Below are 23,653 nucleotides of genomic sequence, written 5' to 3' on the forward strand. Positions count from 1 at the left end.
TCTTTACTGGATAACCGGCTGCTGAAAACTCTCTTGACTTCTTCTCCGTCGAATAACACTAGGTACAGGAACTTCCAAGCCTCTTCCTACTCGTGAAATAAGTAGCCATACAAACTTTACTTTTCGTCAGTCAACGATGTATTTGACTTTCAAGCACAATAAAAAATTCTCACTTTCAACAATATATGTAACTTTCAGCAAGTGTCTCGTACAGTCATATGTTAGAAACAAATTGTTTTACATTCAAAAGAAAGTCTGCTTAGACACCATGACTTTCAGAAAAAGAGTCTGAAAATACGTCTTGCCTCTAACAAGGCTGAGTCAGGAGTCTAGAAGAGTACTTTTTCAACTGTTCTTGTTTTACATAACAATAGCCAATGACACAATAAGCACAGAGCTGCATATAGATTCCATGATTCTTCCTTACACAAACACTAACGCATCAATGGATTGTCCGACAGGTACTTGTCGGTGCCATTTGACCGCCATGTCTACTTTCTTCCCGCGACTGATTTTAAACCTGCTCACACAAACATGTGACGCGCAGTAGGTAGGATTTTACCATCCCACACTCATATCTAGAATATTGTGTGTTCAAGATGGTAGAAGGCTGAGTGGTTCTAGAATTTACACAGAAATTCTCGAATCACTACAGTCTGTCAAAGATAACTCTTACCTGTGTAGTTCAGAGAAGCTGGTGTTGGAGGTGAGGACCAGGTTGTGAAGCAGCCATTGAAATTGAGCACGCTTGCTGAGCTGCATATTGTGTCACCGTCTGGTTAACTTTGTCCTTGGTAACCTGTTTGATAGTGGCCATTCAACCACATGGTAGTCATACCTACATAAAAAATTCAGCAGTGTTTGCAGCAGACTTGGTACACGACGTGGTTGCTTTCACAAGTCGCCCAGACTTGGGTGGGGTCACAGGCTGGAGTAGAAAGTGCTGGGTGAGTGGATTGGGCTGTGTTGTGCCTTGGATCTTCCACAGGGATATGATCCCTGTGATAAGGTATAGGACGTAAGAGTGGCAGAGGGATATGATCCCTGTGATAAGGTATAGGGCGTGAGAGTGGCATAGGGATGGAGGAGGATGTTATGTAGGTTGAGTGGGTGGCAGAACACCACTTCAGGAGGGGTGGGAAGGACCTTGGGTAGGATGTCCTTCATTTCAGGGCAGGAGGACAGATAATTGAAGCCCTGATGGAGAATGTGCTTCAGTTCCAGTTAAGGGTGACATTTGCTGACTAGGAAGGGGTTGGATGTATGAGGATATGGCACAGACAATCTGTTTATGGACTAGGATTGAGGGGGGGAGGGTAGTGCCTTTCTGTGAAGGCCTTTGTGAGACCTTCATCACACTGGGCAAGGTAGTTCTCACTGCAAATACGTGGTATGTGCGTGGAAAGTTTGTATGGGAGGGATTTTTTGGTGTGGAAGAGATGGCAGCTGTCGAAATGCAAGTTAATGTATACAGAGGTGGGGATGGGGCCTTCAGGGAAGTGGAGGTCAACGGTTTGGATGGTGGCACGTTGTGTTGAGGTGGGTGGGGGAGAAGGAGTGAGGTTGTGAAGGGATGAGGATAGGTGTCCTAGCTATGACTCCAGATCATGAAGATATCATCAAAGCATGTGAGCCAGACTATGGGGTTGGGAGTTTTGGGAGGATAGGAAGGCTTCCTCTGACAGGTTGGCATATGAGGGTGCCCTGCAGGTGCTCATGGCTGTGATGTGGATTTGTTTGTATGCCTTCCCTTCAAAGGAGAAGTAGTAGTGTGTCAGGATGTAGTTTCTAAGGTGTATAATGAATGAGATAATAGATTTGGAGTCTCAAGGACATTGGGAGAGATAGCACTTGCTAGCAGCAAGACCTTGGGCATGAGGGATGTTCACATATAGGGAGATGACATCAACAGTGGCAATTAGGGATCCAGGTGCTAAAGGGTTGGGGATGTTGGAAAATTGGTGAAGGAACTGGTTAGTATCTTTGAAATGGGAGGCTAGGTTTTGTGGAGCTGGTTGGAGGTGTTGGTCAACAAGAGCAGAAATTCTTTCAGTGGGAGCATAATGACCAGCTCTAGTAACCCACTGTTCCCACATCTCCACCCAACATTTTCCCCTCCCTCCACCCTGTCACCTTCTGCCATTTCACGTCTCCACATCACCTTTGGCATGTGCCGCTCCCCACCAGTTCCAACAACTGTGCATGATGTGCCTAGCTTGCTCACCTGCCACCCATCCCTCCCCACATCTCCAGTTTGTAAACCAGCTGCCTCAGTCCCTGCTGCTAACCACCCCCCCCCCCCCCCAACCCCTCTCCCTGCCTCCTGCATCTCTTTCCCTCTAACCACCCCACCCCACCCAATAAAACCCCACCCCAGACCATCTGATGAAATGCAGCACTGGTGTTGTGTATCCAGTCAGTGCTGTGTGTGTGTGTGTGTGTGTGTGTGTGTGTGTGTCATCTATTTTTGACAAATGCATTGATGACCAAAAGCTTATATTGTGACAGTCTTTTTGTTGTGCCTATCTGTGACTCAGCGTCTCCGCTGTATGGTGAGAAGCAACCTTCCTTTTCGTAATATTTTTACGTTCCATCGTATAATGTTTGGTTACCTAAGAACCAGTGTCCCTTCTAGATGCTAGTCAGTTCTTTCCTGAAAATGGACTAATAAGCTGAAAACTAATTCGAAGTAAACAAAAATCAGTAGAACAAAAACACTCTACTTGTTATTCAATCTTAAATACAGAATTGATTGAACAAGAAGTAATGGAAGAATCCATAAATAACTCTTCAACATATATGTTTTTTGCTTTTATTGACAAAGCATTAGAAGTGGTAATATTCTAATCATTACGAGTAGGTCTGGCCAGTATTTGCAGACTGAATGATAGTTCTCTTAAGGATGACTTATTCTAGACATTACTGTCAGCATTCTGTGTTCCTTGTTCCACTTTCTGGTGACAACTGCTTTCATTTCTTGTTAGCTGGTTTAATTTTGTCCACTACCTTCTAGCCTTGTTTCTCAGTCATGGCGCGTGGTTTCCACACACTGTAGACTTTCTTTGATTTGGAACATGTTATTTGTAGCTTATGAAGTCTCTCTGGGGATGTTCACATTTTGTAATCAGTGTTGTGTTGTCATCTTTTCATTTGTGTTCCACTGTTTGGGGATTGTACCAATAACAGCATTCTTAAGAAAAATGTTTTCAAAGTCTGTAATGGCCAAATAGTATGTGGCCTAAGGATAATGTTTACACTATAACCACTGGAATGCACCAGAAATGTGAGCCCCATGTGATAGATGGCATTTTAAGTTCTCATTACACTTAAGACAGAAAAACAAAAGTAATAGTTGCAGTTGTCGATTTATTTTACTTATTTTGCAGTCGGCACATCTGAATATTGTTATTAATTGCACTGTAGTTCCTAATCTTATTTGCAGAAACGGGAATAATATACAGTGACACATACTTTTGGTATTCTGACCCTTGGTAGCTGCGTCTTTGAAACACGTGCTGTACTCATTTTTGAGTCTGCTCAAGAAACACATCAGGTAGTATTCTTGCTGCAGGTAGTAGGCTATAACTGAATCTTGACAACAACACAGAAAAGTATGGCAACTCTGTGATCAACGAGTTACTTCCTGGATGGCACTGTATTGTCCTGCTAAATTCACTTGATTTCTCATGTAATTTTGATTGAATAATTTTTATGACTTTCACTTGAAGCGTGACATTAACTTATAAATTTAGGGATTTGAGCACAGGAAAGTCGTTCTTGGAGGAAGTTGCATCTAATCTACAAATATGGCAATTCTTTGTTAGCCCCGTAATAACATGATCATCTGTACAAGATTATACTCAGAGCCAGACAACAAACAAAAGGAATTTTTGTAGAGGCTAACTTTGTATTTAGTTAGCCTTGACATAAGCAATATAGAGATAATATTAATCATCCAGTGAGAATATATAGTTTTAGTGCGAACATTGTACCTACATTTCCACCTTGTGCATCCTTTTCCATAGTCTCAATTAAGCTTTGTCATTGTTACGAGATCACGGTTTTTAAAGTGAAAGCTGCTTTTGCTTGCAGTTTCAGTCTCACTGGAGGCTAGGTTGTTAGCCATTCTGTTACAGAGCTACAAACACCCACATAGAAAATCAGTAAGGTAATCGTAAGGAAACTTCTCCATCAAAAGACTTCTTACTACTTCCAGTATCTCATAGTGTAAGGATGATAAACTTATGATACTGCACTATTAATAGCACTTCTTTCCACTTTTGCTGATTAATTTCTGTTTTTTGTTAATAAACAGTTTTATTTATGAAATGCCCCATTTCCATATTTCTTGAGCATGGTACAGGATGGTAAGTAAATACAGACTGTTTTGAATCCAAAGTGAGTAATATGAAAAGGATAGTTGCTACTCTCCATATAGCGGAGATGCTGGGACGCAAATAGGCAGAGACCGTTGAACAAAGCTTTCGGCCAAACAGGCTGTCATCAGAAGGCCTGTTTGACAAACTCTTTGTTGTGTCTATCTGCGACTCAGCATCGCTGCTATGTGGTGACTAGCAATTATCCTTTTCATAATTTTATTTTATTAAGATATACTTCTGTCGTAAGGGTATCATGGCAAGTTGTATTTTGTTTGTATTGGTATAGTTGATATTTTAATAGCATTTTCTATTAAGTTATTGATCACAGCAGGAAACATCAGAGAGAAATTAAACATTAACAATATATTCTCTCATATTATCTAAAACAATCTGACAGTGTCTGATAGTTTACCAATTCCACACCTGCAGAAACCCAGTTATGAGTTAAAGATGTCATCAAACCAGGTTTTGAAGTGCATTTTTATCTGAAAACGTATTTTCTTGACTAGTGTTTGATAAGGAGCGGGAGTGATAAAAATTTGACAGCATAAGATCAGAATAACAAGTGAGTAAGGGATGACTTCCCAAACAACCCTCTAGATAATTTTGTTTTTGAAATCAGCATGTGATGCAGTTTTGTTGGTTGTTTTCCTTACACTGCTACCGGAAGTAACTCAGTTGTTGCCAACAAATACCAGCTGCGAAGGACACACCTGTGGGTAGGAATTCGAAGAGTAAAACTTCCTTTTTGTCCACTAAATGCAAAACATTATGTTCACATTGACCTGTGCTTGAGTATATGCCTTTTGTTAGTGCTCAGCCATTAATTTCATCTTAAGAAGTTCAAGTAAAGTCATCATAACTAATCATCAGTAACAGTACTGTATAGGAAAGTTCGATGAGGGAACTGATGATGTACAAGCAAAAATGTATTAATAGTTACGCCTTTGATTTTCGTTGCTTTGAATTAGAGTATGTAGTACTCCTACACCCAACTTCTGAACCTTGCCTGTTGAATACAAATGTTGCACGACTGTTACATGATCACAGTTCAGCGCAGTGTCACTTATCGAGACTTCCTGAATATTGGAAAATCATTCCATCCGGAGCACTCTTTCTTCAAAGAAGAAAATCTTTTTGTGATAAGTTTAGCACAAAAGCACTTGTCCCACACACAGCACAAAGGTTTTGAGATGCCTCTGCTTCCTTCAGTCTTGTGTTAAACCCAAAACGAACAATATTTTGCAAATATTAGATCTTTCTCAATTTGTGACTCCTATTTTGTAATGCCTAAACAACTTTTTTAAATTTCAAATATGCAATCTCCAATACATAACTACAAGGTACTAACTACAAATAAGAAAATGACAGTTGATAAATTCATTCGTAGTGCCGTGGTCACCTGGTTGGCCAGCACTTGACGTCCTGTGGTGAGTGGTTGTTAGCCAGTGGCTGCTGCAGGGAGAGTAAACTCTCGAATGTGAGATGTTCTGACCTTGACACAGTCCTGAGTCCTGTTTTGTAATTGTTTCTGGAAGTTTTTGCTGTTATTGGTGGGTTAGAAAGTGAAGTGCATTATCTTTGAAGTTCCAGGAGAATGATAACTTTAGCAGAGAGGCAAAATATGGTTTAAAAAATAGAGGAACAAATGGATTCCAATTTGTGACTTTGTGTCTACATTGCTTGATGCTCAGCAATGGACTGTGAGCACATACAGCACTGTAACAACTCGAGAAGAAGACATCACTTCCTCCAGATACTTCCTCATCGTACAATGTTCCCAAATTGTGCATACGACGAGTGACTCGAGCGTAGTCTCTGTGGCGGCTGGGCGGTGGGCAGGTTTTATGTCTAAGACTGTACGTGTCTACAGTTCTGATACATACATAAATCCCCAGGCCACAGTACCATAATGTGCCACTAGTGCAGGCTAAGTGAAGTGACACAGGCCATTAATTAAGTGAAGTAGTACACAATACGTAATTTTCTGCAATTTAAGGTGATGGCTGCTGGAACAGTCCGTGCTGAGTTGGTGAAAATGTGAGGCAACAATGCACCATCATATGACATAGTGGTTAGGTGGTGCAGATGCTTTGACAAGTCGAAATGCCCGTGAATGAAGTTGGTGACATCTCTCCCTGCAGAACCAGGAATCACAAGAGAAGTGGAGGCCCTGGTGCTCTAAGAACAGCATATCACAATTGAGGCAATAGTGGAAAATTCGAAAATCAGTTACAGATCTGTCTTCAACATCTGGAATGACATTTTGGACATGACCAAGATCACCACCCTGTGGCTTTCATGTTGGATCATGTCCATTTGAAAAGCCCGCTGAACCAAGGCAGCAGGAGAAATGTTTCAGATGTCAGGCTAATCCAGACCACTTGTTCTAAACACCAAGTGCTGGGTGAGTCAGTACGACCCCAAAACAAAGGAGCAAAGTGTGACATGAAAATACGTGAATTTGAAAATACGTGGATTCACCACTGCTGAAAAAGGCAAAGACCCAACCATCATATGGCAATGTAATGCTGAAAGGTTTTTTGAACTGCCATAGTTTAGTGCTAACAACCGCAGGAGCATGCTACCAAAATCTCCTGAAAATGTTATGGCAGGCTGTCAAGAGAAAGCATCATTGGAAGCTGTCTGTGGGGCTATTTTTACTCCGCGACAACATCCCTGCTCAACTAACATAGGACATAGACACTTGTGCTGCTTCTTTGGGCTGCCAAATTTTGCGTCACTCCCTGTATTGCCCTGTAGTGAAACCTAATGACTACTACTTCTTTCTTCATATGAAAAAAGTACTGTGTGACAGGCATTCCAGAATGACAATGAGTTGATTTTTGATGTGGAACGTTTACTGAACAGCACACACACACACACACACACACACACACACACACACACACACACACACACACACACACACACCTTTTGAGGCAATAATTAAAAGCTTATGGATACCCTTATATTATATTGTCCACCTAATCTTCATCTGTTTGCTTTCTGTTCTCCATAGTATTGTATTCAAGTTTCTTCTGCATGAAGTGCAAAATTGTACCAGGCAACTACCCCTTGTATTGCTTTTACCCCAACCAATGTTCTCCTACTATTGAATTTCAGTCCCCCATTAAATATAAATTTTTTTCTCCCTTAACATAATAAATAATTTCTTTTATGTCATGCCTTCTATCAATCTTTTTGTCATCTGAAGAGCTAGTAGGAGTATACTGAAATGGAGTGATCACTTATGCTCAGTAGTATAAAAAGCAGGTGGCAGACATTTGTCCGTTGGCAGGATACTGGGAGAACAGTGTTAGGCTACAGTCGAGACCGTGTACATATCACTTGCATGTCCCATCTTAAAATACTGCACAGCTGTGTTGGCCCCATACCACATAGTACTAAGAGTAGATACTGAACGTATTAAAAGAAGGGGAGCATGGTCACAGGTTTGTTTGACTCATGGGGCAGCACGATGGAAATGCTGAAAGACATGAACTGGCTGCTATTTGAATTATTGCTCCCTGTCTTACTTAGACAGTTTCAAGAATAAGTATTAACTGAAGAAACTCAAAGTATATTTCAGCCTCCTTTGTATTACTGTGAAGGTGAGATTAAATGAATTACAGAGTACGCAGAGGCATTTAAGAAGTCCAGCACTCCATGTGCAAATGGACTAGAAAGAAATGCTGGTAAGTACCTTCTGCTGTGCACTTTACTGTGGTTTACAGAGTATGTATGTAAATGTAGATATCCTTGTACCACTGCGGTGTGCCTTGGCTGTGTATCTATCTTGTCTGCTGCAAAGCTGTTCATCCGTATTTGATTTTGTGTTGATAACCGCATAATGTGTTCTTTCTGGGACATTGAACAGTCACTTCAGCAATACTCCCCATTTCCGAGACTGTGACACACCACAGCCAGTGACTCACACTATCCTGTCATCTCTGATAGTGTGTACTGCTGTACAGATCCTGGATGTATGACATTCTCTGATCTCTTGCAGCAACCAACAAAATGTACTGATGAGTACTTTACATTAACAGATACCTTATATGTGTACATTATAAATTGGTAATAGTACGAGGGTAATCCCAAAAGTAAGGTCTCCTATTTTTTTATAAGTACAGCACTCTGTTTGTGTGGCAGTTGGTCACACTGTTATGAAGAGTGCTTATCGTGCTGTGTGTAAACATGCGCACGCTGCGCTGAGGCTTGGCAGCCATTGAGAATGGAGCTTCCGTTGGATGTTACCGCCAAGTGAGAATTGCGTGCAGTTATTCAGTTTTTGAATGCAACGGGCACTGCACCAATTGAAATCCATCGCCAATTGACGGAAGTGTATGGTGAGTCGTGCATGGATGTCAAAAATGTTCGTAAGTGGTGTAGAGAGTTTGCAGCTGGTCGGACCGAAATTCATGACGAACAAAGGAGTGGGAGACCGTCAGTTTCTGAGGAGACAGTGTTGAAGGTTGAGCAAAGCATGCGTGAAGATCAGCAGATGCCCTGGATGATCTCTGCACGTTGGTTGCTGAGGTTACCCTAAGCACCGCTCACAGAATTTTAACGGGAACATTGAACTACCGGAAGGTGTGCGCAAGATGGGTGCCACGCATGCAGACTGAGGACCACATGCGGCAACGAGTTGATGCTTCCTGTGCATTTCTTCACCGCCTTGCAGTCGAACAGGACAACCTTCTGGACTCAACTGTCACGGGTGACGAAACCTGGGCGTATCACTTTACACCTGAGACCAAGCAACAATCATGTCAGTTCATAACTTTCTGAACAGCTTGGTGGCGAGCTGGTATGACATGGGCATACAAAAACTGTCACAGCATCTACAAAAATTCATCGACAGAAATGGTGATTATGTCAAAAAATAGCTAAATGCTCAAGCTGTAAACTGATGTAAACCATTGTAGAAATAAACAGGTCTATGTACTTATAAAAAAATAGGAGACCTTACTTTTGGGATTACCCTCATATTATTGGTATTAACAGTTTTTCCATGTATAATTAGTTTTTGAAATATCTACATCCACTCAAATTACTAAAAACGTAATGGAATGTTCGTAGAACATCCTTTCTGATATACTTGGTCAAACCACAACGCAATATGGTTGTTCAGCCCTCTGTAGAAATTGTGGACACACAGATTACTGTGAATGAGAAAGCTACCAGTGGTCTTCAAGTGAGAAAGATGGAAGGACACAAGGTGGGTTTCACTCAATCTTCCTGTAGAAAAGGGTACTTGACAGCCGCTGCATGGCATTCCGTGTAAATGCAAAAATGAGAAATCAATGTATGGAAACATGGCTGGCAGGCCAAAGCTTCAGTGCGAGACGTCCCCAATGACTGACATGCAGAAGCTTCTGTATATTACGGTGTAAAGAAGTGGGAATCACAACCCGGGGAGCAGCACCCTCTGTAGCTAACGAAAGAGCCCTGTCAAACACAGAAAGACAGTGCTGGAGGGAGAAGTAATTACACAAGTGATCTGAGGCACGGCCTGGGTTTTTCCAGCCAACTGTGCTGCACAAAAGAGAGGGCCAGACATAAGTACAGGATCCATGACAACGGCATGCTATCACGGCACTAGTAATGGGAAAACCATCGACCATGTTCTGGTTCTCAGTATCTAAATAAAAACAAAGCAACTCATCCTGATTGGATGCCGGATCCGGCCCAATTGGAAGGCGAGGTGAGGTGTTGGCGTTGGCATGTTGTGCCGTCCGCCAATAATAGATCTGATAATGACAACGGGAGAGGAAGAGAGCCGACCATAGCAAACAATGTGCTAACTTGTCCAGTGTGGAAGCCGAATGATTAAAAAGAGTGACTAATGGCTTGTGACCTGTGGTTAAATGGAACTTAGAACCATACAAGAAGACATGAAACTTCTTGAGGGCAAACACAAGCGCTAAACTAAAGCCTCCCTTTCAATAATGAGAATATCGCTGCTGAGCAGGAGTTAAAGTCTTAGAAGTGTAAGCAGTGGGTCATTCAGACCTGTCCGTGTATTTGTGCCCGACACTGCACCAAGGTTGTGCTGAGAGGCATATGTAGTTAACATGAGATGTTGACCCGGCTAAAAAGTGGCCTGACATGGGTCAGATTGAAGCTTACATTTAAGTGAGATGAACACTCGGTCACAAGCTGGAGGCCAGAAAAAAGGCACATTTTTATGCAAAATCGCATGCAGGGACTGAGCAACTGTGGACGTGTCGGGTAAAAATTTATGTTAGCACACAACTTTACCTAGAAACGGATGCAGTTCCTTAATGAAGGGTGGCTGCGGCGAAGCCACAGTTGCACCAACATGGCGACACAATGGCTTGACCCCTGTCCAAGAAACCTCAAAACCTAGGTACTCAGTTGACGGCTGAAAAAATTGAGGTCTGGCAAGATGGCACTTGGGGACCTGCAGGCTGCAAAACAGAGAATGGCAATCTGAGATTTCTAAGGTGGCCTCCAGTGGAAGAACACAAAACAATAATATCACTGATGCAGCTGGGTACAGAGGCTGTCAGCTGCTCCAAAAGAATACCTGAAATATTGTGTGTGCACTAGCGACACCAAAAGGCAAGCATTGATATTGGTATACTCCGAAAGGGGTATTGACAATGAGAAGGCGCCGAGTGGCCTCATCCGAGAAGAGCTGGAAGTATGCTTCCGACAAATCAGTCTTGGAAAAGCAATTTATTAAACACACGTAAGTCCATAAACAGTTTGTTCGAGGAGACAGTCATTGTAGAGAGGCATTTTATGTCTGTCGGTACTACTTTGTCTGACACATTTGAAGAGGAGTTGCCCACTGATGTAATGCGGTCTTTCTTTTGACACCTGCCGCAAACAGCCCAAATGCTGAGGGTGTGTAGCACACTAGTGTGCATGGTGTACAACAGGGTCTAGATACCGGCTCCCATGTTGGTGCCATATTCCTCGAGTTTCGAAAGGCGTTCGACTCAGTTCAGCACTGCCGCTTGCTCCAAAAAGTGCATGCTTACAGTCTATCTTATGACATATGCTGTTGGGTAGAATGTTTTCTAAAAGACACAAAGCAGTATGTCGTCCTGAATGGGAAGACCTCAACAGAAACAAGAATAACATCAGCTGTGCCCCAGGGCAATGTAATAGCTCCACTGCTTTTTACGATTTGCATAAATGATCTGGTTGATGGCATTGACAGCAGCATTAGTCTGTTTGCCGATGATGCTGTAGTCTACAGGAAAGTAGTATCGCACGAAAGTTGTGAACAAATCAGTGAGGATTTGCAGAAAATAAATGTGTGGTGTAATGACTGGCAGTTATCTCTCAATATTACGAAGTGTAACCTACTGCGTATAACAAAGTGAAAATCCCCATTAATGTACGAGTACAAAATAAATGCCCAGTCTTTGGAAGGGGTAATGCCGGCCGCGGTGGCCTTGCGGTTCTGGCGCTGCAGTCCGGAACCGCGGGGCTGCTACGGTCGCAGGTTCGAATCCTGCCTCGGGCATGGTTGTATGTGATGTCCTTAGGTTAGTTAGGTTTAAGTAGTTCTAAGTTCTAGGGGACTTATGACCTAAGATGTTGAGTCCCATAGTGCTCAGAGCCATTTGAACCATTTTTTTGAAGGGGTAACATATCCAGTATCAATTTGTGACTCTTCGAAATGATCTCAATGGAGCGATCAGATTACGTAAGTAACGGGTAAGGTGAACTCTAGATTGTAGTTTATTGGTAGAATCCTGAAGCGATGCAGTCCTTCAACGAAGGAAATTGCTTACAATACATTAGTTCGTCCGGTCTTAGAATATTGTTCGTCTGTATGGGACCCTTACCAGTTGGGTCTGATTCAAGAGATTGAGAAGGTCCAAAGAAGAGTGGCAAGATTTGTGACCGGTACATTTTGCCATCGCGAGAGCATTACAAATCTCATAGAAAGTTTGAAGTGGGACACACTTACAGATAGACGATGCGCTAAATGGAAGGGGCTACTCACTAAATTCCAATATCCGATCTTTGCAGAGGATGTAGAGCATATATTATTACCACCAACTTTTATATCGCACAATGATCACCATTCAAAGATAAGGGAAATTAGAGCTCGTACTGAGGCATTCAGACAGTCTTGTTTCCCTCACCCGATCTGTGAGTGGAACAGGGAGAGGGGGGGGGGGAATATGGCTTTGGCGCGAATAGTTCCTTCCGCCATACACTGCTTGGTGGCTAACAGAGTATATATGTAGATGTAATGTCGGTTGAAGCAGTATGGGCAAGATGGGAGGGAAGCATGTGACTATCATTGTAACACGGCCTATTGCTGCTGTGGCCGTAATCAATGCTGCCCTGTGCGATGCTGAGTCAAAGACCGTACTGCTGCAGCAGCTTCCCCGTCATCCTGAACACCTACAGTGTGAATGACAGGGTTGACTGAGCAACTTCTGATACCTGCCCCTACACAGCCATCTAATTGCCTGCGGCCCGTGACACTTCAAAGGACTCTGCTATATTGAGCACATCTGTAAGTGTCGGATTCTCACACTGAAGTGTTCTTCACAGACTTCCGTATCCAGGGTCAGGTGAATAATAACATCACACACCATGTGATCAGCATAGGATTCGTGTTGGGTATGTGACAAATTTACAACAATTGTTCAACCCGCATAATTCTGCAGCCCAGGCTTTGTAAGATTGGTTTGGGCATTTCTGATAACGGTAAAATTCTACGTGCATCGCAATGACATGCATTGTGTCACAGTAATAAGTTGAGAATAGCTTGGACGTTTCATCAAATGATAAGCAAAGACACAAGTTGACTCAACTACTGATAAATGCGCGTCAAAAGCCAGGAAAGAAAGAAAGCCCTACACAGGTTTGCATCGCCCGTGGAAGAAGACTGGAAATGTTGGCGTAACTGTGTCTTTTAGGAGTCCCAATCTTCAGACAATTCATCATAATCTGGAAGGGGCAATGGTTGCACTGTCAGTAGAGTAACCAGCACAAATACACAGGTGCCACCTGATTGAGGTTGGTGGTGAGATCCTGCTGTTGTTCTGTGAAAGCTTTCTGCTGGACAGTGATACGTTGGAATATTTCTTCTATTGAGATGTTCGTCGGGTGTCGTAGCAGTGGCACTAACGTGCAGAGAAAACATAACCGTCACTCGTCTCCAAGTTTGCTGTAGCAGGAACGAACACGATTTATGGAACATAGTACTTTACAGAGCAACATGAAAGATACAATGAAGTACTGATTGTGTGTAACACTAAACAAATTCACTGGGCAACAGTAATACAGGTTACAGAATAACCCAAGCAGTCCTTTGCGATTGCTCAAATAACACAGTTTCTTTGGCGGCTCACCAAAGCGTGCGAGGAGGCTGACCCATGTGGCCTCTATAAGTGGGCCTGTGAACTTTAATGGACATGTGGTTTCTGACATCACACGCATCATGGTTGAAGGTGTGTCAGTTCTAAATTCTGTACTGAGATCTTGATGATCAGGTTTTTGACCTTCCTTGACAGTTTAAACAGTCTTTTTTTTCCCACTCAGCCTTATAATTACCTCTCTTGTACAATAATAGCTTTGCAATCACTGACTTTTATCCTTTCTGTGATTAACCTTAACAGCAGTAAATGCTGTGACCATTTCTTCAGTCTGCAACAAATGTTGCTCCTCTTTCAGTAACCTTGCTGTTAAATTATCGATTGTCACATGAGTCCTAAGCAATAACGAACGAATCCTATTTTGCTTGAAGTCAACCAAAAACTTTGGCAATCTTGTCTGTATCTCCCATTGGTTAACAAGTCTGCAAGAGACTGTGCTAATGCTTCGACTTTACTCTTATTGTTGTCCCATGGTATAACAGTGCAGTTTTTTTATAATTGGGAAACTGCTGTTTCAATGTACAGTAACTTTACTTATTGCAGAACACTGTTTATTGATTATTGTAAGACAGTTTTACAAATCATTTCCTGTGGTACACGACGTAACAGTTTGCATAAATAAATAAACAAACAAACTGTGTCAGGACAACAACTTTTTATTTGTTTACTGCCAGTTTCAGTATGTGTTGCAGGTTATTTTCAGGCCCAGTGCTGGAAAGTGCAATTTGTCAACAGTTGTGTAAAACTAATACTTTGCAACACTGGACCTGAAGACAATCTGCAACACAGACTGAAACCAGCAGTCAGTAAAAAAAACTGTAATACAGACACTGTTTGTTTGTTTCTTGTATTAAAAGGGGTCCCTTTCCTTGCACATGCTGTCATTTGTGAAGGATAACAGTTTGCAGCTGGTCAACCTCTGTACTAGGTGAGATACAAAGCATTGCTTTTACTTTAAGCTCATCCCACAAATTCTGTATATCTGTGCCTTCAGCTGGTTTACTGTACATTCATCAACAATGTCCAGCAGTTTCTCAGCACAAAACATAATTTCCATTTTATATTTCTATAATTGAAAATTAGCTCCACCAAATTTATGGATAACTTCAGAGACTTGACTGATGCAAGGAAAATAAAATTTTATCTCCGTTAGTAAATATGTTTTGCTGGGGTCTTAACCTGATGGGCAGACTGTAATTAAGTTATTACAGTTTAGGGCAAATAAGTTATATTACTGGAATAAAGCAGAAGGCACTTTAAATACAGACTAGATTCCACAGACAATGATACCAAAACAAATTAGTATGTCAGTTGGAAGTGGCAAAGATATAAGAACATCATATGCATTATTGTCGACCTGCACACAGGCATCACGAGATAATCAGCACAATAAGCCATACTGCAGAACAGGTAGTTATTTATATGTGTAGTAGTGAAGTATACATTATTTTCTTTTGCATTGATGCAAGCCACAAAAAATGTAATGTCAGTTGCAAGAATTTTTTGTTGTCACTGTAGGCTATTGCCATTTTATTCTCAAGAGTTTGGGTTATGAGAAGTATTGAAAACAATTTCATGTGGTAAATGGAATACATTGCTATTTGTGTAGTCATAAGGAACAGTTTCTACCTGGCTTTTCTTGATGTAGTTGAACATGATCGCCTGGTACAGTGTTGTTAATTATTTCTTGTCCTGTAGCATGTTGTACAAAGAATGAAAATGCACTTCGGCAGTGGTGAGATTAGTTGAGAAGCTAGAATTTTTCATCCTAGCACAGTGCTTCATCTGTTCTCGATGTGATGTGCAATTCATTATGTACAACATTGTATTTGTGAGATGATAATCTTCCCAGAGGCTCTTGTTTCTAAACTGTAAAACTATGTGTCATGTAATCTGATGTCCTGTCATGATCACTTTGAATGAGGCAGACTGTTGGGTCTTCAATAACCCATCACTATTCAGGTGGCTCTGAACATTGAAAACACTCAGCTCAACTCAGCAGTGTTATTCTCAGGTGGAAAAAGAAGCTCTTGTTATTGTCTTTGTCCTTAAAAAAATCACATATTCTTGTATGGTGCAAATTTTTATTTAATTACTGACCATAAGCCCTTGATTTCCAGGTTTAGCCCATCAGCATCCTAGTCAGACAAAGCCACTTATTTTCTTCAGCGGTGGGGTCTGTTCTTGCCCTGGTACAATTATGAGATCCATTTTCATCCCATGTCACAATGTGCAAGTGCAAATGCTGTGTCCTGGTTCCCCATGGGTCCTGGCCACTCATTTGACCCGAAGGAACTGCTTCTTTTCTATTGGATACATAGGCGAGGCATCTCCTCATCAGTTACTGTATTGTCTCCGTCTTTGTGTGCCGCACACTGTTTTTTCGTCATGGCCGTCCCCTAAACATCCTTAGGAAAGAGCCCACATTGATTTCGCTGGTCCTTTTCTAGACACTATTGGGTTATTGGCCATTGCTGCTTTCACTCATTTTCCTTATGTTATTCGTTGTCTGTTTGCGACGGCAGACATAACTATCAAGGTCCTGTTGAAAATATTCTCCGTAGTACGCATGTCTTGTATGTTGGTTGCAGACACTGGTTGGTTGGTTAGTAAGTTACATGTTCCATAGATCATTTGAAAGATTTTTTATCAAAATGATGTGGAACAAGTGAGTATACATAATATGTATACCTGATTGGTGTTAACATTAATGAACACATTATCATTTTATTGCTACTCTTGCAACTACACTTAAAAAACAAGTGTTTTTTATTTATTTATTTATTTTTTATTTTTTATTTTACTGGCTACTGGTTAGAAATTTGTCCGTGGAATAAGAGTTGTCCAGGTGAAATGACTTTAAATTAGATTTAAAACTTGCTTCGCTACCTGTCAGACATTCTATGACATTAGGCAAATGATCAAAAATTTTTATTTCTGCATATTGAACTCCTCTCTGAGCCACTGACAGCTTTAACAATGCGTAATATAGGTGATTTTTCCCCCTCAAGTGTTATAAGTATGTAGATCGCTGTTCTTCTCAAATTGTGATGGACTATTTATTACAAATTTCATTAGCGAACATACGTATTGTGACGGCACAATAAAAATGCCTATCTCCTTGAAGATGTGTCTACATGACATACGTGGGTGAACACTACATATTATTTTTACTGCTCACTTCTGTGCCATCAATTGTTTGAAGGCAGAACACCTTGTCTGAATGTTTAAGGTACAGATGTGCAAGTATGTTGAAGACTTTTGTGAGCCACAGATGCTGGGTGGACATTTCCCAGCGGGTGCCAGTTTTGTAGGAATTCACACCTGGCTTGCCAGTCTTGGCCGGAGGTTTTGGACGATGCCCTCACTGGGTTCCGGCCGTTGTTCACAGCCGGTGCAGTCGCTGCTTCTTCATGGTTCACACCGAAGGTAGACTTGTGGGATGCCATCAGAAGCAGTTGCACCGCTGAATGGGCCCCGGGCCCCTCTTCGGGCCTCGGGCTCGACATTTCATTCTGTGCTGGCTCTGACCACTTTCGGGGTCAGGCAGGCCTAGCAATTGGGATTTCGTCATCACTGATAGTGGGTTTGCTTCCTGTGATCAGTGCTGCACTTCCCACTGCACTGAGCTGGCACCGCTGCCAGCAGGGATGGAAGCCAGGTCTCTCGTCACAAGAGCCTCTACTCTCCAGTCCACTGTTGTTCCTGCCTGTGTTGACAGCCATCGTTGTGGACTCCAATGCCTAGATGGCTTGTGCCCCCCTCCCTGTCACTGGTCCTGTCCACTGTCGAACCCAGGGTCCACAGGTGGCAAGGGAACCCTTCTTGTGACTTTGTCTGCTGTCCCCAATGCTCTGTGGACACCTTCGACATCTCTGAATCACAGTATTGTGGATGGAGACACTTGGTCCTTCCACCCACAAGGAAGGAGGAGAGTAGTAACCTGTCAGTTGCTGCACCTACTGCCCACAGCGGACGTAAGTTGAACCACTGCAGCAAGCTTGCTCCATGCGTTTATGAAGATGAGAAGGAATATAATTTTAAATGTTAGGAAGCTTTTTTGAAAGGCATTTGTGTGAATTGTAGCCTTGTACAGAAGTGAAACATGGATGATAAGCAGTTCAGACAAGGAAAGAATAGAAACTTTTGAAATGTGGTACTTTCAAAGAATGCTGATGTTTAGATGGGTAAGTTGTTTAACTCATGATTAGATTCTGAACAGAACTGGGGAAAAAAGAAATTTGTAACATAACTTGACTAAAAGAAGGTGTCAGTTGATAGGACACATTCTGAGACATCAAGGAATCATCAGTTTAGTATTTGAGGGAAGTATGGAGTTAAAAAAGTGAAAAGGGAGACTGAGAGACAAGTACAGTAAACAGGTTCAAATGGACATCTTTTGCAGTAGTTATGTGGAAATGAAGAGGCTTGCTCAGGATAGAGTAGCATAGAGAGCTGCAGTCTACAACAGCTATAAAAATAATAATGTGCTTTAATAAATATGCGCTCTCTGAAACATTGGCAGTAAAACTGAAAGTAATGTCGAACAGTGGGACTCTGGGTTGGAATACCAACAGTATTAGGAAAAGGATAGATTGTAACTCAGCATAAAGATGATTCGGTCATGTGTGCATGAGGTGTGTGTGTGGTTTCTTTCTTTGCGAAGAAGCCTTTCGCTGAAAGCTATGATGTGTAACAGTCTCTTTTGTAACTCAGTGGGTCATCCTTCCATTATGTAGCAGTCTATCTTTGTCCTGATATTGTTGAAAGTGATGTCATCATCAAATGAATCTGGCTGTAACAAACCCGAATACTACGTGTGTACATTGTGTGTATAATCTAGATTATCAGCTATCCTACCAGTGAGAACAACAACTGAGAAGAACAACAGTTGAGAAGAACAACAGTTGAAATGTATTTTACTAGACCATGTCTCAGCAGGCACTCGTAATTGGCATGTATCCCATTACTTTTCAGTGTGCTTTTTCTTTTTTAGTATTCCACATGTAGTCATTACTGCTAAGGTGCTGTTAAGTCAAGTAACAAACAATAGTAGTTCACAAGATTGACTCTGATTAAAGAGCCTATATTGGTTTCCTTTCTTGCAGAGCTTTTCTCAGTCCTTCTGAATATATGGTGTACATTTTATTTTCATAAAGGAAACAGTTGTCATCTGAACTGGCTACGGAAATTGGTGTAGCATCATATGCAAATTGAGGTCAGAAGTCTTACTGTTAAGAATTTTTTTTCCTTTTACAGATTTATGAGACAGATCCTCTGTCCAAACTTATTTGTCACAGATGCCTATACAAGCTCGAACAGAGCTATGAATTCCGTTGTGATGTGTTCAGTGCATTTCAACAGTTGAAGAAGGCTATGAACCAGAAGAGGAGTGACCCAGTAATAGATAAATATCTGTCTATAGTTGAAGACGAAGTAATTGTAATTGGTGGGAAAGAAACATGTCATCCTGTAAGTACATGTCCATAATACAAATATCTTTGTCTTATAGCCTTATCTTCCAGTAGTAACTATATTTACCTGAGAGTAACCTGCTGTGTCTTAGTATTGATTATATACTTATTCTGAGAATTCATCATATAGAACTACAGGGGACAGCTTCCTCCCCCAATTTTAGTAGTAACAGCACTGCGTGATAACCCAATGTTGTGTTTGTACTGAAGCAAAATAATAATCAGGAAATTTACAGTTCTTATACGAGAAGTATCTAAGGGCATGGTCATGTGGGGGAGAGGATAACATACTTCTGAAAGAATTAAACTTGAGCCACAGTTCTTCTACACACTCCCGGCCAGAACTAAATGTTTCTAGTTTCTCATTGTGCTGCCTCTTTATTTAGTTTTAGCGATTATGTAAAGTTTTGTACTTGTAGTTGCCCTGTCTACTTTGATAATCACTGTTGTTACAACTGCCTAATGATCACTGATGCCAGCTTCAATGTGGACATGCTTTGTTATCATTAGATCTAACGTATATCCATCATGAGTGGGCTTCCGAATTATCTGTTCTGGGTGGCTTTCAGAGAAGTCAGTCAGTATGGTACAAGTCTTACCATGCCCACCACTTACACAAATGTAATTGTTACAATTAATTGCTTGATGATTAATGTGTCCTCCAATGATGACACTGTGACAGGGACATTTATATTAGTAAGCTAAGGTTTTCACTAAAGTCTTTGGCTACATTTGGGAAGCGAGTCTGGTGGTCAGTTGAAAGATGCAGTTACAAGTTTGTGCCCAGCCTTGTTACTGACTATTGCCAATGCTTCAACGTCTGTCTCAGTGGGTTTGAGCTTCTTGTCTCCTGTGACGAATACATCATCTCCATTTCCCATAAGCCTATTCTTTTGATGTTAAGTTAGATTTTCCCCATAAATCTCACTGTTATCAGTTTTGAATTTTAACTAGCTTTCTGTCCCTAGTGTTATGAGAGATGTATTGCTTTGTTGGAACACTTCAAACTTGGAACTTTGTTGTGAATACATTGATAGCTGATCACGGTGATTTTAATACTTTCACTTGTAAAAAGGGGAGGAGGCATAATACTTTGGAGTCTCCTACACCTATTGTTATCTGGACTGCATGGGGAGTCACCTAATCTTAAGAAACACCTTCTCTACAACCCACACTCAGATGCCTCTCAGTCCTACGGTCAAAGTGTAGAAACTCTAAACCTAACTTGTCACAGAATCATTGAGTCTTTGGTGCAGGCCTTCCACTTGACTCAAAACCAGGTCATAATTAGCTCTGATGACCTTACATAACTGGTTCAGTTTGATCTTAATTAAATTGAATGAGGTGTTGCAGTTGAGGGTACTGAATTCATATTAATGAGGAACGAGGTTCAAGTCTGTGTCTGGCCATCGTAATGTTGGCTTTCCATCACTTTCCTGAATCACCTAAGGCAAACATTTATGAAACTCCTAAATTTCCTTCCATCCTTTTAACTAAATAAAACTCTTATTAACTCTGCCACAGAACATACACAAGATATGTAGCTTCCACTGAACTTTAGTAGGGTGTTAATAACTTCATTATCAGAGTCTGAGAGCTACACACTGCTTTGAGTCACAGTATTTAGTTAACAGCTTTCAACAGAAGCTATTCTTGTAGAATGTATATGGTGCATAGCAATATCTTGCTCATTACTGTTCCTTCTGTGACATTGTGGCGCATTTCATATGTTCAATAAAACAAAATTATTTGTTCCTGCTTGGTGGAAAAGTGACACTTTCAGTCCTGGCTGAAATCTTTGTCTGTTTTTGAACTGAAGAAAATGCAATAGACAAATAGTCATTAATGTTAGTTGTTTGACTTTTGTTGAACACAGGGACCAGGTAATAGGAATTTTTTCTTCAGTGTGCAGTATTTAGTTAGAATATCCTCATACCACTTCCCCTCTGCGATCTTTAATGGTGCCTAGATAAGAGAAATTATCTTGAATTTTGAAAGGGTGGTGGAGAGTTAAGGGAAGGGGGCTGTATGTATGCCATGTGACATACTAAGATAAATCTGTTTACCTCAGTTGTAAACTGGTGTGAGCAAAATTGAGATATTCAGATTTGTTTATGCTGTCTGCTACAGGTACTTATATTCACCAAAAATGGTAATAACTATTCAAGGGGAATAATTCTTGCCTTATCTGTGGCTCCTGATAAGCTACACCTGCCTCCTAGGTTGTGCCATATGGCGAGCAACTTGGGGAGCTGTGCCACCATTGGTGAGCCTGGTGTTTGTGAGCTGGGGAATGGTGAGTTGCCAGTCTTCTGTAACCATAAGCTCTGTACATGCTTCAGTGGCCACTGTGTGCCACACAGGTGGACTGGCATGTGTCACTGCCCAGATTGCAAAAATGGTGTATATTAAAACTTAATGAGGCATGCTGCGTGCTGATGGGGCGGGTAGCTGTAGTGGTGGTGTAGTCATGAGCAGGCAACCTCCAGTGAACCTGCTACACCTCAGTTGTATCAGGCTTACCCAGGCATGCTGAGCACTATCTGGGTGAATCTTTATTTTCCTAGCTGCTTGTGGAACTGAAGTGGCTGGTGGTTCAAACTTTACAAAGTCCTCCAATGTGTCAGGTGATCCACCACACGACCACCAAAAAGAGATAGAGAGGCTAATCCTCCAGAGCATTCGACAATCTCTTTAACAAATAGTAACAGGGTCTAGCTGTATCAAAATGTATTTACAATTGTTAAGAGGGGAAAAGGTCATTCAAAAAAGGAATCCTCTTATTTGGAAAGCACTAGAATGTATCATTATACTGAAAAATGAATAAAACTGTGTAGAAGTGTGTTTTTGAAAAAAATCAGTTACCTTAACTCCAACAGAGGTGTGATCTGTTGCCATGTTATGAATCACAATGAAGAAATTGCTGATGGAATTTTCTAATGAAAGAGTAACAGGTGTGTGTAATATAATGAATCTCGTCAATAACAGGATACAAAAAAAAAAAAAAAAAAAAAAAAAAAAAAAAAAAAAAAAAAAAGCCTTTATTGTAACCTTCGACCTACCAAAACTTTCACTGTATGTTAAGGCAGGATTCCTGTGGCTGAAAGTGCAGCCGTATCATCTTCCAAACCTTCTGTGACATTTCAGGTGGCAGTGATATGATCATACACCTGTTGTCTGCACTTTGCAAGCAGTGTGTGGCAGACACGGTGAAGTAGCTCATGAAACAAGAACAACTTCCTTCCTTCTAGAACTCTACATAAATTACTCTGGCATCACACAGCACAGAATGAAAGCTGCAAAAAATTCAGAAGGAAAATAAGGTAATGCTACTGCCTACATTCACGAGACACAGGGCAGACCCCTTCTCTTTAAGAAAACTTGCATTTAGGAGTTACAGTCTCCACAGAAAGATGAACTCAGGGGGAGAGAGCTAAAGTCGGTGTGGCCATATTTGTTAGTGACAAGTACTACTCCATGCCTCTCCTCCTCAACACCATCTTGCCAACAGATTCTACACTAGTGTGTGTTGAAAGTACAACATGCTCCTTATACTTTCCCCAAGTGACAACTTTGTTCCTGAGGCTCTCAGTGATCTTATTGAACAGTTTTTCCATGTGTTCATCCTTTGTGGGAAATTTATTGCCCTTATGTATTGTGGGGATCTATGACCACGTGTCTCCAGAATCGAGCTGTTGAGAACCTAATTTCTTCAGAAGAATTATGCCCACTGAACATGGGCATAGCACACATTGCATCACTGCTACGGGGTCATTCTCTGCCATAGGCATCACAACATATTTTCCTGCTCTCACAAATACTACTCAGGGGTGTGTAGTCAGTGCTTTGAACTCCAGAACCTACGTCCTCATGTGATACGTCTCTTGAATCAAAGAATAGCAGGAAGTAAGGCACTAAAGTGTGTGCTCAGAAAGCCTAAGTGCATACCGTACAGTTTTGAGTTTGGGACAGTATCCAGGAATGGATGGATCACATTGTGATGGTGATCCACCAGGCCATTGATGCAGCGATTTCAAAGTCTGCAGGCCATATACAAACACTGCTTGTGTCTCAGTGGAGGGAAGAGTGCTGCTCTGCAATCAGGGTCATGTGGGCGGCACTGTGCATGTTTAGATACCGATCAACTGCAGAGAATGCCGTAACTTCTTGATTAGTGAGGGCCAAATATCACTATTATTAAGAATAAGAAGGGATCATAGCAGGATTTTCTGAACTCATTAAACAGTTCCACCATCTTAGCAGAAGCTATCAGAAGGCAAAGTGGGCCACCTATGACCTCCGTACTGAAATGGGGTGCCTCCAAACGCCACCCAGAGACATTTCCAAACAATGGTAAAGCAATATGCCAAGACTGCTTATACCACCACCTAGATCCAGCATCCCATTGCCACCATGCAAG

At 41.5% G+C, this 23,653-nt stretch overlaps 1 protein-coding gene across 3 annotated transcripts in view; it reads left to right on the top strand.

Moving 5' to 3' along the window:
* The window catches only part of LOC126259511 (zinc finger protein 271-like), a 124,343-nt gene that overhangs the window by 13,822 nt on the left and 86,868 nt on the right, over positions 1-23,653 (top strand). For 2 of the 3 annotated variants that reach the window (XM_049956364.1, XM_049956366.1), the window contains exon 2: positions 19,019-19,231. In XM_049956364.1, coding sequence (XP_049812321.1) covers positions 19,019-19,231 — 213 coding nt within the window. Of the gene's footprint in view, positions 1-7,961; positions 8,078-19,018; positions 19,232-23,653 lie in introns of those variants that run through there. The other variant, XM_049956365.1, reaches the window with a different exon arrangement.

This window comes from Schistocerca nitens, chromosome 5 (assembly GCF_023898315.1).
Source record: "Schistocerca nitens isolate TAMUIC-IGC-003100 chromosome 5, iqSchNite1.1, whole genome shotgun sequence".
In the NCBI taxonomy this organism is placed as follows: Eukaryota; Metazoa; Arthropoda; class Insecta; order Orthoptera; family Acrididae; genus Schistocerca; species Schistocerca nitens.